The sequence below is a fragment of the Platichthys flesus genome, chromosome 23 (genome assembly GCF_949316205.1).
Source record: "Platichthys flesus chromosome 23, fPlaFle2.1, whole genome shotgun sequence".
Classification (NCBI taxonomy): Eukaryota; Metazoa; Chordata; class Actinopteri; order Pleuronectiformes; family Pleuronectidae; genus Platichthys; species Platichthys flesus.
In genome coordinates this window covers 15,291,381-15,310,399 of record NC_084967.1, presented here as the reverse complement: position 1 = coordinate 15,310,399, position 19,019 = coordinate 15,291,381, and the positions used below count along the sequence as shown (strand labels likewise).

The 19,019-nt window shown below is 44.1% G+C and overlaps 1 protein-coding gene and 1 non-coding gene across 2 annotated transcripts; both read right to left on the bottom strand.

Annotated features, from left to right (window-relative positions):
* Nucleotides 1-257: 257 nt before the first annotated feature.
* LOC133948734 (FYVE, RhoGEF and PH domain-containing protein 6-like) lies at nt 258-18,586 on the bottom strand. The gene is made up of 21 exons (XM_062382700.1): nt 18,308-18,586; nt 14,458-16,504; nt 10,825-10,942; nt 9,912-9,979; nt 9,546-9,576; nt 7,320-7,471; nt 6,274-6,430; nt 5,730-5,817; nt 5,192-5,242; nt 4,907-4,965; nt 4,745-4,816; nt 4,481-4,549; nt 4,287-4,370; nt 4,013-4,092; nt 3,800-3,902; nt 3,561-3,710; nt 3,363-3,465; nt 3,144-3,238; nt 2,921-3,049; nt 2,683-2,831; nt 258-2,254 (listed from the first exon to the last, which is right to left on the bottom strand). Exons 1-21 carry the CDS (start codon nt 18,315-18,317, stop codon nt 2,212-2,214), a joined length of 3,858 nt encoding a protein of 1,285 aa, XP_062238684.1. The 5' UTR covers nt 18,318-18,586; the 3' UTR covers nt 258-2,211.
* On the bottom strand, nt 5,429-5,500 carry trnad-guc (transfer RNA aspartic acid (anticodon GUC)). The gene has a single exon. It is a non-coding gene; the product is annotated as a tRNA-Asp (tRNA).
* Nucleotides 18,587-19,019: the final 433 nt, after the last annotated feature.

Genomic DNA, 19,019 nt, shown 5'->3' with positions numbered 1-19,019 from the left:
AAGCTACAGTAAAATTCAGAGCTTTGTGTGAATCATGACTCATTTGTTTTAAATTGAATTTTCACCTCGCAGAGAGCGACCCACACTCCACCCGGACCCGACACACACAGATGCCTCCGACCTCCTGCCTCCCACACATCTGTCTGCACCCTGTAATTAAGTGGTGACAGTAGTTTTGTGATTCTGGGCCTCAGCTCGCCATCTTTCTTTTTTTTTTTAGAATAACAAAACAGGAAATGAAAACAACAAGGACAGGATTTATTTATATATATATTTATTCTTTTTTTGTATTTATTAAAAACTGTTGCCTGACAGTTTTAGAAACATTGTTTATAGGAAACTCTTACTCAGCCAGAGTGGATGTTTACAAATGTCACTGTACAATCATGGAGAAGCACATGATTTAGATTTTCACTAATCCAAATCAGAAAAAGGCACAAATGGAATAAACGACCAACAACAACCAAAAAGCTCTAACGACAGAATTAACCATTTTCATTTCTTCAATAAAAAAAGGAGGAAGTGAGTTTATTTATATTATGTGGAATCAACTAATTTGCCCACAAAGTGCAACCTGGAAACTGAACCAATGAAAACCTGAAACATTACTTTTTGTTAATGAATTCAAACCTCAAGCACCCAAGCTACAAAGGGAGTGGTTACATGAGCAGGACTCCTACATTTCAACCTTTGTTTAGCACCTATATTAATGTAGCTTATTTCAAAATAGGAGATATAAGCCACGAAGTCTGAACACGAGCATCAAGATATGACTTTCTTCAAAAAAACTCTTAGAAAATTTTAGAGAAGGTACTAGAGGTTTGTAGTTTTACTTGTTCGGTTACCAGGTTAAACTGGTCCGTCATCGCAAACTAGTTGTTTCCACGGTTAAATAAACCTGTGTCCTATTTAACTGTGGCATCAACTAACTTCCCATGATGCAGTGCAACCTGTACCCTGGCTACATTGGAGTAAACACGTGAAACTGATTCTTACATTTATACCTGTAAACCTACAATTTTAAACAGAGCTCCTGTGTACTTGCAATTTATCTCACAACACGAGATATAAAAAGGCACAAAATCTGTGAACACAAGTATTACAAATTCTGAATGTTTTCGTTCTTTTCAGCATTTCCTTAGAAATATATTTCATGCACAGTTTCCACAGTATAAAAAAGGCCCACTCTCTTCCAGCACTTCTCTTTTCAATCTAGAAAAATAAAAACAATGGTGTTTGATTGAAACATATTTCATATTAAACCCTGACTCCCTAAATAAGCGGCAGCCTGTGCTTTACCAACAATAAATCTTCCTGTTTTATAAATATTAGCTCTCGGCTTCAATATAAAAAAGGTCAATGTTGCTCCTCTATTTCCATATAAACAGTTTTACCCATTAAACTGTTTTAATGTGGCGAAACAAGCAAAAATACATTTCAACTGTATGAAAAATATCTACATTATTCATGATTTTTCCAGTTTTGTCCAGGATGTGTTTTTTTTATCCAATGATTTAAATGATTGTTTTTAAACTCAAAAAAAAAAAAAGAGTAAAATCTCTGAACCAGAGAGATTCAACGAAAGACAAGAAATTCAACTTCAAGCCTGATTTTCACAGTAAAATCTCACCTTTTACAGGAAATCAGATACTTTACGTCCGTGATTCAGATCAAACATCTTATTTTGAAGAGTTTGTCGGAAAGATTTTGCTTAAACAACGGAACCCGGGGTTTTTAACAAGTGCTTGAATGAAGCCAACATTTCATATATTTAGCTCCAGACTAAAATGATTCCTTCATCCATTTGCATTTAAAAAATCCTCCCGAGACTTCAGACTTCCGAGGGGCTTTAAAAACGGCCCCGACAACTGTTTGGTGTCACTTCCACACACATGCTTCTGCACTTGACCTCTGACCCGCGGCTGTAACTCACGATTAACTCCGACCTCAGCCGGCGGCGCTGAGCCACAGCAGCTGCTGTCGGTAGAAAGAGATGTTTAGAGAAACAGAATCCAGCTCTTTGAGGGGGAACGCAGGCAGAGCTCCACACAGGCTGTGTGTGTCTCTGTTTAATCTAAACAGTCTGTCCGGAGTCCTTCCTGAGCTGGTGACCCCTGACACGACATCGATCGGGGGGAGGGGGGGTCGAAAGTTAACGATCAACTAGCTCCGTAGCTGAGATGTGACTTCACTGCTAAAACAAAAATAAGATTACTGCTCGAGAATCATCGCCTCCTGGAAGGCCTCGATCCATCTGAGGACAGAAAGAAAAACAGAAAATGAACTCCTACTAGAAAAAAAAACATAGAAACCTGAACATGATGCACACATACTCCACTTTATCCCAACTTTAAACCCTTTAAAATATGAAAATAAAAGAATATATATATATAAAACAGAATAAATGGGTCTTGATCAATGATTTAAACGTCCTGAGGGTCTGAGCGGTTCTGGTATGAAGAGGAAACCTGCTTGAGGGATTTGGAGCAAATCAGTCGCCTCCCATTTTTAAGCCCAGATCTCTGGAGTGATGACATTAATATCTTCACACCTCCAGTTCCTATATTTCTGTTTCTTTTCTTTATTAAACCTGTGTGAGTGGAGCTGTCCTCATGTTGGATTTGTAATACGACTAAACTGAATTAGCGGTTATCCCGGTGAACACAGGTTTGAGTCGGTTACCTCTGTGCAGTGGGGATGTCGTCGGCCTTAAAGATGTTAAACAGCGTGTTCTTGTGATACAGTTTGAACTGCAGCTTCTGAGCCGGCCCGTTCTTCTCCTCCCGCAGGAAGAAGCCCAGCAGAGGCTGACTCTCCAGCGCCGCTACATCCTTCAGAGAGAGAAACAGACGCTCAAACAAACAGGCAGAAAAAACACACACTGTGTTTACAGAAGGAGCCACATAAACAGTTTGAGTACCTCACTGGCAGCGTAGGTGTACAGGACTTTGTTCTTAATGACGAACCAAAGCCTCTTCCACTGCTTCTTGTTGCCTTTCGACCGGTTCAAGTAGCCGCTCATGGACGAGTTCTCCGTGTTCGCGGAAACCTGGAAAAATCCACGTGGGTGAAATACATTTCTAAACCGTGAAAACAAAATACAGTTTTCAGGGAATGTAGCTCATGCTTTTTTAATTCCTCACCTCTTTTAGTGCAGCTGGAATCTTTTTCTGTTTTCTAGTGAAGGAAAAAGCTCCAGATTTGATGGGAGACACGGACGTTGAGGCGCAACGGTCACCTGGACAAATTCAGCAAATAGAAAAGGTCAATATGGTTTTATCACAAGTAAATAATCTGTATTATGTTCAAATTTCAAAATGAAATAAGGGCTGAACGATCTGTAGGAGAAGTTGTTTACTCACTATTCTCCTGTAGCTTAGCGAAGCAGTGATCACACACTCGTGCCGGCTGGTTCTTCAAGTACTCCAGGTAGTACTTATTAGCAGAGCACGCCTGACACACAACCTGTCACACACACAGACACACACACATCTGCAGTGAGAGAAAGGTCGAGTGAATAATGTTGTGTCAGAGCAGCGGGGGGTCTCAGTGGTTCTGACCTTTCCACAGGCGCGACAGTGATGCCTCCTCCAGGTGAGGGTGAACTCGCAGGTACACATCATGCACATGGTGGCCCTCAGGTCCGGGATCCAGATCGGAGCCTTTGAGCCTAACGGGGCCCCGCTGTCAAGAACCCCCTCAGCCTGATACTAGAGACAGACGGTCAGTGAGGATGCAAACAGGGTAAAAACAACTTCTGAAAAGACTTAACGAACTCCTGCAATGATTTTTGTGTTACCTCCTCCTGACTGCGACTCGATGTGAAGGTTATTTTCTTCTTCGTGTAGTCGTCGATGGCCTTGGCGATGGCCTCCAGCCACTCGTCTCTCTCTGTGGCCGAGCTGCAAAGACACAAAATACATCAGAACCTTCGGCTGCACCAAACAAAACTATTTAGAAATGTTCAAAGCTCAAAATGTAGGATATAAAAACGCAAGCGTCAGGTGCTGACCCGGCAGACAGGATGAAAGAGCGCTCCACGCTTTCAATGTTCAGCTCGTTCTGATACGCCTCCTGGCTCGGCTTGCTCACCTGGAGAACGCGGCAGGAATTACATTTGTAACTGGTTAATATAAAATAATAAAATATGGCATTTTATATAGGAAATAAATCAACAAATGGATTTGAAACATTATGATTGAATAAAAAACTGTTCACATGAAGGAAAACATTGCCACACTTACAGGAAAGCAATACAAAGAACAAACAATGTGAGTGTCTCTAACCTTCATCCCAGCTAGAGAGAGGACACTGTTGAGTTTATACTGGGCAGACTGGACCGGAGTGGTGTACATGAGTGCGTCATTAAACTGAAACAAACAAAGAAACACACACACCCTCGTGGATTAAAAGGAAATACAATAATGTAAAAAAGCAGCATGAGGTCACAGATCAATTTCCAGGCGACTTATTTACTCACCAGAAAGAACATCCGCGGCTGCATGACTTTCCTGGAGAGTTTCATGAGCGTGCCCTCCTTCAGGAACACCTGCAAAGACACACATGTTTCATTTCAGTCGGCTGCATCTAGAAAACATGACGTTTATGAAAGTGGAAAATAAATAAATCACAACCAAGACTAAGGAAAGTCATTTAAAAATGAGTAACGCTGGTATTTGTGAGTCTTTTCACACTGGTGACAAACTCGTGGACGTTGGTGTCGGTGCGATTCCTTGTGCCTCACCCTGCCTGGCTGGACGATCTCGTGGTGACCGTTGAGACTGTACTGGATCTGCATCAGCTTCTGGAAGTTATCCTGAGAAAAACAACACAACACAACACAAACATGAGGCTGAGTTCGAGCGTCGCTGTAAAACGTCAATGCGTCACATGGGATCCGTCTCACCCCTTGTTTCATGATGTCATTAGCGTGGTTGGCCACTTCCTTCACGATGCTGAGGGCAGCTGTGTGGACAGCAGAAATAAAAGACTTGAGTTGGGAGTGAAATTAACGTCCTCGTCCTTCAAATATTATATTTGCGGAGATGAAAACTGAAGCTTCCACTTCTTTTTCTTCTTCTCTCTTGTTAAGGCTGTTTTAATTTCCTGTGATTCACACCCGTTACTTTGGTTTGGACTAAACTGAAAAGTCCGGATCAAACAAGGTTAAGAGTTTTATCTTGATTCTGACCTTGTGTGTCTTTATAATCCTCCGAGTCCTCTGGGAGGTTCTTCAGATAATCTGGAAAACAGAGAAGACTTTTTAAAAGACATATTTCCGGGAAGCAACAACAAAAAATAAAAGAATCCTGATTGTTAGTGTCCAGTCTCTTTCCTTCTAACTATTGTTAAATGATTGGATTAGATTTAACCTTATTGTCATTGCACAGTACAAGTACTTATACAACGAAATGCAATAATATTTTTCCTCCCCGTCGGGGAATTGAACCCCGGTCTCCCGCGTGACAGGCGGGGATACTATCCACTATACTAACGAGGAGTTATAAACTATGCAATCCATGGTATGTCACATGGATCTCTTAATGCGACTCTCCACCAGGTGTCAGTAGAGCATGAGAACAGGAGTGAAAGCAAACAGAAAGAGCCTCCGACCTTGGTCCAAGTTTTAGTCACATGCTGCCAATAAAAGGTCATGATCCAATAAACCGTCGACCTTCAGAGATTTGAGGAGCAGAAGATGCAACGTGTGAGCTCCAGTGTTTACGTACCAGTGAGCAGCAACTGGTACTGAGGGATCCTCTGCACTGGTTTCAGCAGGTAGTGTTTCAGAGCCAGGCTGGCACATCTCGGACTCGTCTGAGACAAAACACACAACACACTTGTTTTCGCACACTGCTTTAAAATCCTACACAAACACACACAGAGAGACGTTGGGTGAAGTTTTAAAACAAGCACTGGGGATGATGGGACTTGATGGAGACGACTGAAGAAGATTTCACCACAGGATCTTTAAACATCTGTTGTGAAGGTGGAGGTTTAAAATCCTCTGAAACTTAATTTAACACATTATGTAACATAAACCATCTCCTGGTTGGAAGTGATTGGTCTATTAAGTGATTAGACGTTTGGCAGAGAACCACAAACAGTCAATTTGACTCAATAAATGTAGATTTAGATACAAATGCTGACATTTTATCATAGATAGGGAAATACAATGTGTAAATAACTGTTGGCTGCAGGCGCACATACCAAATAAAACGAAGAAACCCATCTACACAAACTGTAAAGTTAAAAAAACAATCCTGTCTCTACCTCGAACTCTCGGACGACGGAGGCAAATGCTGGGTTCTTCCTGCACTGCTCGTCCAGCAGCGCCACGTTGTTGTCGAACTGACGGATGTAGGTGGAGTACATCTTCAGGTACGGACCCTTCTGGACGAAGATGTCCGACAGGCGCTGGTGATCGCTCCTGTGACCGGACGGACGTGAACAGGTCAGTGGAACAGCTCAAGTTATCTTATCGTCAGGTTTATTTCAAAAGGCACAATGCATCACAAGGGACTTTAAGACAACAAACTATAAAACAAGTTATATTTCATAGGTTATATCTTTCAGTCCCTACACACCACTGCAAGATTGAAGAATTCCTTGAGTGTATATTTAAAATGTCTGGGCTGTTTTAAGTTCAACGGTCTTTGCATTCCATGAATTTGCTCGTCTTATAGAGGACGTCAGGCCAAATATGGAGCTTTACAGTCCCCCCCCCCCCCCCCCCCGTGGGGTTTGTATATATTGTCGTCTGAGGCTCTGGAGGGAAGCTCTCGTAACTTTAGAAATATAACCCAGACTGTGAAGGTCAGGATATCTCACCCTAACCTTTTTTATTATGCCCTAGAACTGAATACTGAAAAGCTGTGAAATCAATACAGAGCAAAAAATCTATAATTTTACAACCCAACAACCTTATTTTTAAGTTTTGACTAATTTAATTGCAAAAGTCTGGAGAAAATGAAGTGTGTTTGTATTTTGACCAGTAATTATGGAATGGAAAAGAAAAGGCATTGTTTATTATCCAACTTTGGATCATTCTGGATTATAACTTCAGCATTTATGTTTATTTTTCTGCATTAGACGTGGTTTAAATAACACGATGATGTTAGTCTGTTTATGACTGTGTGTGAACTGCTTCCTGTAACGACCTCATTCTCAACTTCGTCCCACATTTCAGCAATAAAGTTGTTGGAAATGAATGTGGAAGCCAAACTTTAAAATAAAAATGAGTGTGAGTGTGTGTGTGTGTCTGTGTGTGTGTGTGTGTGTGTGTGTGTGTGTGTGTGTGTGTGTGTGTGTGTGTGTACCAGTGTGCCACCCTCTCCTCCAGCTCTCTCTGCAGGTCTCTGTTGAGCTGGTACAGTTGTGGAAGGTAGTACAGGATCTGGTTGAGGATCCGCTCGTCCACCACCGGCTTCCCGTTCTGACGCGTCGCCTTGGCCACAGCATCCCGAAAGTCCTGAAGACACACACACAGCTGTTCAGTTACACACACAGAGACAAACACACACACACACACAGAACTGTACAGGGCGGGGTGACACATGACAACATACTGTATGGCAGCTTTAGCAGGAACACCTGGTTAACACCTCATTAACTGACCCCTCCTCCCCAACTAAACTCTGCACGTACTTCATCACACACGCACACACACACACATACACAGACACAGACACACACAACGGCTGAGTCAGCACTCTTGACTTTGTCCAGCGTGCCAACACATACATCCACCTGGAAGGAAGCAGGGAGGCCACGCAGGATCCTGCAGTGTCCTGGTTAACATCCACCCACGTACATACACACGCACAACCAGACACACAACCACACGCACGCACACACACTATGTTGTGACATTGACTAACGAGCAGGGACCATTCAGCAGTAAAAGACACATGACGAGTGACAGGTCTCACTGAGCATCAGATCCATATCCAGGTCATATCATGTTTATTGATTTTTCCAACAAACCCTGTTTATCTTTATTACATCTGCAAATGAGTTTGTTTTTCAATGCAGTTCATTTATTTGTCACCAGGATTTTGCAGAAGCTCCTGAAAATGAAACTTGGGCCAAGAAAGAACCCAAAACACAAGTAACATTGAGTGATACTCGAGTTAATAAATAAACAAGACAATCTAATCAGCAATTATCTTCTTCCTGCAGCTTGTGCAATTTCCCACAAACTCATATTCACAGCTGGGGATAAAAAGATACACAACCGACCTCAAACAACACAAGAAACAAGGACAAATATAACTGAAACACATATTTGAGTGTGGTAGTAGAAGTGCCCACATGAAAGTATGGCAAGAACAGCAACTTCAAATGAAACAAAAACATTTCAAACGCACCACACCAAACACATATTTGCCAGCCCACGCACCCACCTGCACACACACATGCATATATATATATATATAACACATACTGTGCACACACAACCGGGGGATTATCTGAGGCATGTGTGTGTCTGTGTGTCGTCTCTGTGGCCTGAGGAAGCAGCTGCTGCTCGGCCGGGCCGTCAGCGGACACAGAAGAATGTGATCTGACCTCTTTTCTTGGACAGAGCTCTGCGCCTCACACCCCCCCCCCCCCCCCCCCGTCCTCCACAGAACAACGTTTTCTACTAATCCTGCGGTGATTCACTAACATCCTGTCTGAGGCGGTCAGACAGGTGGACCCTCGACCCCCGACCCCCTCAGGGAGGACTGAACCCTCTCAGCTGAGATCCCCCCCTCAGGACAGACCTTGAACAGAGTCTGTCCTCGACACATGCACATAAACAAACGTGCAGCCTTTTGGGTCAGAAGTTAAACCTACAAAATAAACTGGTTCCAGCTTCTAAAATGGGACAGTAGTCCTGTCCAGCAGGTTGAAATCCTGATGTTTTATATACAAAAGTAAATAAAATAATCATAAGATGAATTAATTGAGTTACAGCTATATCATCCATTAGAAAAACGTTTGAGTCTCAGCTAAGATGCAGGAACACCCTCCAACAAAGAACTGAGAGTAATTGTTCATGTCCTCTTGGGTCTTTTAATCTGAAAAGGTCTAGAAAAACTTGGCTTCTGAACTTCCACTACACAGCTAAACCTCGACAGAGCCAAACCAGAACTCAGCTTCGGTTTCTCAACTCTCTTATTCCTGCATGAAAACACACACCGGCCTGACAGCGCTTCCCCTGACGAGGACTGATCAAAGCACCACCTCCTCTTTTCTGCAGCTCCACCTGCCCACTGCCCCCCCCCCCCCGGGGAGACAAAAACCCTGCAGCACAGCAACTTTAAAAGCCTCAGCCGTGGAATAACTGCATTATTCAACTATACAGACACTTCAGACAGCCAGGAGCTCATTAGCTCCCGTCCATCCTCGAGGAAAAAGGTTCAGATCACGATTCAAAACAATCACAGTGTTGGTGTGGGGAACCAAACGTGCAGTACGACCTGTTATGTTTGGCTCTCTTTTGTTCAGAGCTGCAAAAATAGCACTAATGAAAACATTTTTATAACAAATAGGACACTTACGATGTGTAGAAGCTTCAGGACGTCCACAAATCTGAAGAGAGAGCAGAAATACATGAGTGAAGCTGCTTTCAGACGTGCACAGAACTCCTGATAATCTCCTGATATTCTCCAGAGGGGCTGTATGTGACAGAGATAATGTCTGAGTCAGCTGCCAGCAGGAGAATATCTTGAGGATCAACAGCGAGCGAGTGAACGTGTTGATGTTTCTAAAAAAGGAAATCCAAACATCTCAGGATGCAAAAGAGGAAGCACAAACATAGAAGATGCTGAAGATGATTAGAAGATGTAGAAGATTTTGCTTTTTCTATTATTATCACAGATTCTACTTGTTGTTGGGAGCTCCTGCTTCATTAACAAACCACTCACACTTTCTCCGAGCTCATGATCTCCTGGGCGATGTGCACCACCTTCTTCCTCTTCATCTCGTCCTCCTGCTGAAAGAGCAGAAACGCACAAGCAGTCAAACTAACGCAAAGCAGCGACTAACCTTTACAAAAGCTGATTCACTCACAGGTTCACTGCAGACCACCATGATCACTGGATCCTGCTACAGCGATTAAAAGCATTTCACAGCCTCACAAACAACAGCTCAGCCCTAAAAGTGGAGCAGGAATCTTCCCTTCACCCCCCTCTCTCTCTCTCTCTGCCCCTCTCCTCTCTGATGGCGTGTTGTTGAATGGTAATGGGGCGGCCTCTCAATGACTTAATTTGGCCGGCGGCCTTGGCCCCCACTTGACTGAGACGTCCTCCTGGTCCTATCGGAGCCTGGGTTTGTGACGCCCTGGAGCTTTGAGAGATGGTATCATGCAGAAGGTCACACAGGACGAAGCAAAAACTTTTTCAGTTATTGAGGGAGCTATTCCTGAACCTGTAACCCTCCTGTGTTTGCTCAGCACCCCCCCTCGCTAAACACACACAAGCACGCACACAGACACACTTCTTGAAAGCTGTGACCTGCAACACTTGGCAGCACGTGTGCCCACTATCTCCTGCAGTGACACTTTTGTCCCCCGGCTGTGATACGAGTCGTCCATTTGTGATTTCTGGTGGCGGTGGCGGTTTATTCGGCTGACATCATGTTTGAAAAAAGGCCTGAGTCGCCCTTCGGTGGCTGCAGGTTCGGTTCCGACCCGCCCCCCTTGGCTGGGCTTTCCCCACTCTTCATCTTAAGGGTTTCACAATTGGCATTTGTATTGTTAAGGGCCCAAGGAAGTGCAGTGTCAGTCACATCACTTTATTTCTTTACAGTCCCCCTCACATTACAGCGGGAGCTGATTACCTGTCTGTCGGCCTCGTCCAAATGCTCCTTGCTGGAGTTGGAGCTGTTGTCCTCTTCGTCTGAACTGTGGATCTCGTCCTCGTCCTCCTCCGAGTGGACGTCCTGACTCAGCCAGCCGCTGCCCGCCAAGAAAACACAACAGAGTGCACATTCAGCACAACAACTGGAGACGAATGAAATGTGTGAATGAGAAGTAGGGGCTGGAGAGGAGTGTGTGTTTGTTTGTGTGTGTTCAGAAAAAACCCTCCCTGGATAAATAAAGATCACTGAATGTGTCACGTGCAGATTTGTGCAACACGGGGGGGGAATTAAACACAATATGTGTCTGAGTCATATCAGAGATATTATATAATGGTAAGCACTGATTACACTGAATGAACATCTTGAAGAAAAGGAAGCATTTCAATGGAGAGACCAGCTGAGAAGATTGACAGAGGTGAAAACATAACATCCTTGATAAGTAGAAAATCTCTGGCTCCAATTGTTTACTTGTTGGTTTGATGATCGGTCAAAATCTTAGACTAGGGAATATCTGATCGACCCCTTTTTTTAAATTTGCTTATATTCAAATCCAAATAAATTATTAATGGATTGAGAAAATAAATCAGTAAATATAGGAATCCTTGCTTGCAGTCCCAATGAAAAACGATTTAGGGTGAAATACTGTTGAAACCCCGGTTTTATCCACTGTTTGAAATCTTAGGGACATTATGTAACTATCAAAATATTGAGTGATATTGTGATATCAACTTCACCTTTATCAAACAGTCCTAATTGTTTTGATGTTTAAGCTTGACGGATATGCCCATCTGCTGTGAGCTGCTTCTGGCAGCAAGACAACACGCTGCACCCCCCAAGCAGTGTCGGTTGCCAGGTTCGAACAAGCAGCAACATGCGTGAGCGTGTGACGCTGGTGTTTTGATCGAGATCTCATTGACTTTTCTGTAGAATTAAGTTCTCTAATTGTAAAGACTGATGTCCTGAGAGCTCAGAGGACGGAGACTGAGTCCCCGCTCCCCCTCGTCTTGTTGTTTAGTTGTTCTACAAAGAGGGTGATGGCTCAGAATAAAAATTAGACACCGGGGAAAGTGAGACTCCCACAATTCTCCAGTTTCCTTTCACTCTCATATCCAATTACGCACTTTCTTCTCTTTCCCTGTTTTTCTTTCATGCCTCTTGACAGTTTCTTAAACCCATTGCAAACTCACTCTTCTTCTTCTTTTTTTTTATTTCCTGAACTTCTTCTTCCTCCCGTACGCTTTCTCTATAGTCGAGCATTCCAGCACACTGGGTCCGGCACAGAGCGCCACTTGTTTACAGCCCGAGGCTACTTACATAAACTTAACAGGCTCAAGATGCCTGGGAAACACTACAGATTCACTCGCTCCCTTTTCCTCAACACACAAACACCCTCCTCGCCACAGAGAATTAAGAAGCGGGCACATTTTAATGGTTTAACGGCTGATTTCACACCGTCACCTAACACGGGCCTGACCTCGTCACTTGTAGTGCCCCAGTAGCGACAGAGGAGGCAGGAACCATGCCGTCTATCATGGGAACAGCTCTTCATCACAACAGTCTGGACCTGTCATCGAGTACAGAGTGACTCAATAAGATCTGAATGGCCTGAATGGGACCACATGGCTGAGTCGCTGCCAGTGTCCCTCGTCTCCCTGCTGAGTTAATGCTTATTAACAGAAAACCAGTATTGAACCACAGATTCTGGGATTCAATTAATTGCTTGTTGATATTTACCAAACTAGAATGTCTCTAAATAGAGAGTGTTCCTCTGCCAGGGCCGGAAACTTCAATTTACACACTCATAGACATCAGTCCCCTACACATGCTCATAAAGATCCAGGAGTTATTCCCTGAGAAATTGATAAAAAAGATAAAAACACTTTGTCGGGATCTACATCAAAACTTAACGAGCTCTTCCCTGACTCACACCACCTCCTTCAACACCGTTCTGTGGTGATCCGTCCTGTTGTGTTTCAGTAATCCTGCCAACAAACAAATAAACGAGAGTGTAGGTTCCCTTGAATTCTAAATCCCAAATAAAGTGGCACATTTCACATCTCTTAAATATTGGTCCCTTTAACGTGCAGGACCTTTGAGTAGTAGTTTTCGTTTAATTTCATATTTCTATTTTTGTCAATACAAAACAAGCTATTCGAAGATGTAACCCTTCATTTTGGAGAAATACAGGAAGCATTTTCCAGTATTTCCTTTTAAAGTATATCCAAAACAATGAATTAAAAAAATTGAGAGAAAAATTAGTTGTTAATGAAACTAATTACAGGTTCCGTCTGTGTTTATATCCAGCTGTTGTTTTAGCTGCAGTAGAGAACCTACTCTTCAATCCATTTGTCAAAATATTGAAAAAATATATACACAGAATTAGAAATTCGTGTGTTTGTATTAACTGTTGATCTTCCCAAAACAAATATTTAACTGTTATATCCTGGTTTTATTCTGTGTCATACAAAGTCTCTTGTGTCTTTATCTCATTACTAATTAACCATTGTTTAAATATTTTTCTCTCCTCTAACTGACAACCAGGTGTAAACTCTGCCTTTCCAATGGTGTGATGCAAAAAGACAATTTTGATCATTCAGTCCTGACGGGAACAAAGCTCACACTTCATATCCTCTCACAGAGACGCCAGGACAGAGCTGGTGTGATGAGGTTAAGAAAAGGCTAAACAGAGAGCTGGGGCGGGCAGGACGAGGAGGAGGAGGAGGAGGAAGAGGTGGAGGCTGGTGGTTTGCTGGAGGTTTATTTTCCCTGTTCTAGAGAGGCTGTGTGGCGTTTCTGCGATTCTCAGACATTTCCTGCCCTGGCCACTGAAAATAACCCACAGGAAAACAGGCCGACCTGCTGCACATCAATGCTGTGTTCAAATTCAATGCCACTGGCTCAAAGGCTGACTTTCACGCTCTAGCACAAAACTGCTCGGGCCACCATGTGCAACCTCTCGCAAGCACGCAAATGTTCCCACACTGAAACAACATGTGATAACAGGGTGATAACACATTGGCCTGCGTCAACTTCCAGGTTATTTTTACCCACATGCACAAACAGAAACAGCCAGCGCTTCAATTTGTGCTGAAGAGTCTCTTTTTTCTAAACAGGAAGAGTTTTCTCTGTCATACTCAGGGATAGTGGATCTGGGATACTAAATCATCTTTACTTATGACGCCTGTTTCTGTTGAGCTGCATTTGAAAGACGATGAAAGACAATGTTGAAATGATTAGTAGTTGAATCTGTTGATTGGACGATTTAAAGAGAAACGATACGAGTCTCAAGAGAGCTCAGACCTCCGCCCAACAGCCGCTTTATGAAACCACATGTAAAGTCACAAAATCCAGATTATTATTTGGATCTGCACCAAATTGTACAAGCTCAAATGTCTCCCAAAAAGGGATATGGTTTTTTCCATTTAGATCCATTAATCAATCTCTGAGAAATCAACAAATAAGTGGAAAGACATCCTATCACACAATGTTAAAGAGAAAAGTGACACTGGTTGTATCCACAGTGGGTGTTAATGGTTTGTGTTGACCAGTGGAAAAGGAGCTGAACTTGTAATAATCATTAGTTCCAAACACACTTTCAGGTAAATACTGTACCTCTCGTATTCATGGTCTAGGCATCGGTGATACGGATCCTGCACTTCGTAGATGTCTGAATCCGCAGCGTCGGGGTCGTTGGGCCACCCCAGCCTCGCACCGTGAAACGGCAGGTTCATGTACTCGGGGATCTCCTCATACAAAGGGACGTTCTCGTACTCCACGTCTTCATCTTCCCCACAGTTTTCAGACTCCACTATGCAGCTGTTGGGCCGCTCCAGGCTCCTGTCCCCCCGGTGGGACTCCACGCTGGTGCAGTCCAGGGACTGCCCTGACTTTGCCAGCAGCTTTGGCAGCATCTTGACCGACAGCCGGAGCTCCAGCAGCTTCCGGAAGGAGAGGCTTCTTTTTTGAGAGTTGGCCCGGGTTGCCAGGTCAGCTGTGGAGAAGGACTGCGCCCTCTGCTTGCCCCCCAGCCCTGGGGCTCGGCTCTTTGGAGGCACGCTGCTCCTGGTGGGCATCTGCCGGCTGAAGAAGGTCACGCAGGGTCGGGTGAAGCGCCAGGCTGTTTTCTCCTGAGGGGGCGCGGGCAGCTCCCTCATAGGGGTGTTCGCATGTGGAGGTGCAGGGGGGCAGAAGCAGGGCGGATGGGACGCTGGCATGCTGTGGCGCTGAGGTTTTCTTGGCGGCGCCCTCGGGAAGGGCTGATCTTCAGCAGAGAGGGCTTTCTGGGCATTGGCCAGAAGCGGGTGGCAGCCCAGTTTGATCTGTTTGGGGAGGCTGTGAGTGATCGGGTACCGCGCAAAGTCGCCGTACCCGTCCTCTTCATCCTGCTCCAGCCGGTGGTCCTCGCCCTCTTTCCCGTGGCTCATGGCGTTAGGTTGTGAGAGCAGGACTAAGGAGTGCGAGGTGTTTTTGTTGAGAAAGGCTGATGCGTGGACTGTTCTATGGAGGCGAGGAGAGAGGGAGGTCTGTCGAAGAGGGGGTACAGGGGCGTCCGGGTCAATGTCTCCCATACCTGTGTCCCTTTGGGGTAAAGAGTCGTCACTCGTGTCCTGTGTGAGCTCCTGACCCTCTGAACTGTGAGACCAACTCAGTCTTTCCTCGGCCTCATGTATCTCATTCCACTGCGTCTGTTCCTCCGCCGCCGGGTCCTGGGCACTGACCTCCACACCGTCCTGCCTCACCAGCGTCGGCTTTCTAGGTTTACGAGGGTGAGGGACAGGAAGAGGCTTACTAGGGGCAGCAGGGACCTGCAGTTCAGAGTGTAACCTGCTGATTGGCTCATTGTATTCCACCTGTAAGGATTCTGTAGATATCTCATGGAGAGGGACACTCGAGAAAACAATGATGCTGCCTGCAACATCACAGGCGGGCGTGGAGTCTGTTAAATGTCCGTTTAACTCCTCAGTCTGTACATCTGCTGCTGATGCATCAGATTCTGCACTTTCCTGATGTTTTACAGCCTCTGAATCGTTCTCCTTCTGCTCCTCAGTCCTCTGTGCCTCTTTGTTTGCCAGCTCCCTGTCCAGGTGTCTCTGTCTTTGAGGTTTATCCCTGGGCTTTTTGCTAATCCCTCCAGCTTCACCCTTCTCTGCAGCTACTCCCCCCTCCTTCGGCCCCGTCCCAGTGAAGCTCTCTGTAGTTATCCCATTCTGTAGCGGCTCTTTGTGCAACAAATCACTCCCAATCTCGGTTACACTTCCGTTTTCCAGGCGCTGGCACTGGGAGCAGTCCTGGTGCCCACAGGAGCAGGTGGGAATGATGTAGTCCGAGTCCTGTTTGCGCAACTCTGATAAAATCCCATTTCTGGAGTTGAGAAGTGAGAGGCCATTGTCTAAAGCTTCCTGCTGCTCCTGAGATAGGATAAGGGGTCCGGTGGGTTTGGGTGGTGGGGGTGACACAGGGGGGGAGGAGGCCGTGGTGGATTTGGGAATACATGGCTTCGGGGCAAGAGCCGGTTTAGCCCTCTTGAGCGTGGCAGGGGAAGGTTGGGAGACAACCCAAGGCTGCGCATGGATCCCCGGTTTGGGGGCGATGGGCGGGGGAGAGGGTTTGGCGGTAGCAGGAAGTTTGGGTTTGGGAGCTAATGGAGGCTTCTTCACACCTGGACGCACAGAGGAGGGAGAAGAGTCACCGACAAGTCAAACATTATTCACTCAAACTTCCTGTAACATGAATCATACGGCACATAAAACACCCATCATCCACGCCTCCGCTAATAGAAGCATAGACAGCTGCACGCCGTGGTTAAGACAGGGGTCACAAGGTCGGTTTTAAGGGTCGGAGGAAAAGAAGAGAGCGGATCAGACTTAACTGTAGTTTAGTTACACTCAAAATCTTGCCATTGACACATTTCCTACTCTACTTATATTCATCACATCATCATTAAACGATAACTCTGCAGCCTACGACTCACTTGTTGCAGCCAAACACAAAGTTAAACTGGATTATTGAAGTCAGATTGATAATTGAATTGGAGACTTCCTTCCTGTTCTTGGACAAGCTTGGTATGCTGGGTATTTTTCTACTTCCATTCTAAAAAAAACTGTAAAAAACAATGAGAGCAAACAATATGACAGGGAGCTGTTATGTTATGTCCTCATGTTAACAGCAATGTTTCGGGCACATTTTTAAATTAGAATTCTGTATTTTGGACTTGGAATTACTCTTTAGAGTCTGTTTGAGCTGTCAAAACTGTTTAAATCGTATTTACTGGATATTTACTATAATTAAAATGTGAATATCTCCAGGTGAGACGTTAGTATCTCAGTGGAGTTACAGTAAATAAAGCTGAAATGAGTCTCTTCACTACTTAAAAGCTGTGAATTAACACAGAGGGACATATTTTCCGCTGAAACTCTTGGCTGGCCCACACCACGAGAAGTGGAGTCATCGAGCGGATGTTTCCGAAAAGGCCAACGACCAGAAAACCGCTCTTCCCCCCTGATCCATGCTTCTCTCAGCGTTTGCAGATGCCGCCTCGCCCCAAACTCGGTGGAAACATTGCTGAATTATAAATTCATTCCGCTTATTAACACATTTGCTTGTAAGGTGGGAAGGCCATATAAGTATTTTAACAATCAGTAAACGGTACTGCTCAATTCGGGATAGATATTTCACTAGCCATGTTCTCCTTTAAGAAGTGGTACAATCCTAACTCATCCTGAAAACTACAGGAAAACTCACCGGGGATGGCGGCGCTGAGCAGAAAGAATGAATCCACTATTAAATCCTACTTTTTGTTTCAGTTTTTGTGAATGAGCCGATTCTATCACCACGTGCTGACAACAGCCGTGAAGTTAATAAAACATGTCATCGACTATTTATACATCCAGGAGCATGAGTGGAGATATTAAATTAGCTGATTTTCGAAGGGAATTCGGTTTTGTGGGATAGACACCAGGTTTTAAAACCACTCGTGTCTCGTATAAAAAAAACACAACAACACAAACCCTGATTGTGAAGAGACTTTTTAATTAAAAAAGTATACACAGTTTTAAATAAGGTGTAAACTTTGCTGCAAGAACATCAGGACAGATGTTTTCAGACAAAGGATTTCACCTCCTCCTCCAGCTGCTGCAACAACAAACGGAAAAGGGACTTGTTTGGTTTTAGACTCTTTATTCATCCTGAGTTATAATAAGGGTGAATTGTTTTTTGTGTTGTTGTTGTTGTTGAAAATCCCTGAAACGTGAAACTTTCTTTTGCATCTTTGAGCAAAGCTGTTATTAAAGGAGAAAACTGTAATTAACTGCGGCTGCGTTGAAAACAGAGTGGACGCTACCAACCGTTACAACTTCACCTCTGCAGACACACACACACACACAAACTTTGTTAAACTTTAATACACTTTACTGTGTCGCCGGGTCGGAGCCCAGCCGCGGGGTTTATCTCCTGGAACACAAACCTGCGCTCATGACTCCCGACGGGCTCCTTCCTCCATGAGTGAATCTGCTTTCAATGGAAGTGAGAGAGAATCCAAGTTATTCGCTCCGTCGACACCATCGTCAGTTAGAAAACCACGCAGGAAAAACCCCGCACGTCCAAACCCCCGTTGCGGATCTTTATCTCCCCGCAAGACCAGCACGCGCAAACTTCGCGTCTCCAACTTTTTCCATTTTTCCTCCAAAGTTTTCCTTTTTTTTTTTTTTTTTTTTTTCAGCCACGGTGCTTTTTCCCCAACATGTAAATTAGGAGAGGAAATGAGACACTTCCGGTTCCACATTTCAAAATAAGCCTACTGCTGAGAGGGATGTTTCGACTGTTGTGTTGTGAAGAATGAACAGACAATGAATTAAAGAATGACGTATACAACTATTATATATTTTCAGGACATTTAAATTCGTTGAATATGTATACAAAATTGATTTTATAGGATATGATAAGATAAGTAGAGATGTAGTAAATACATAAAATACTAAATAAAATACACAGATATCTCACTGTTTGTATTACTTATCTTAACTTTAACTTATTATGACACCACTCAGCTATTGTATTGTAGTACACTTGTTTCTTATTCAAAAATATAATCTGGTTTTATTGCCAAGCAACTATAAAAATAGGAAGCAAAATTAAATACAAAAAATACTATAAGCATCAGGGAGAGAGTGTGTGAA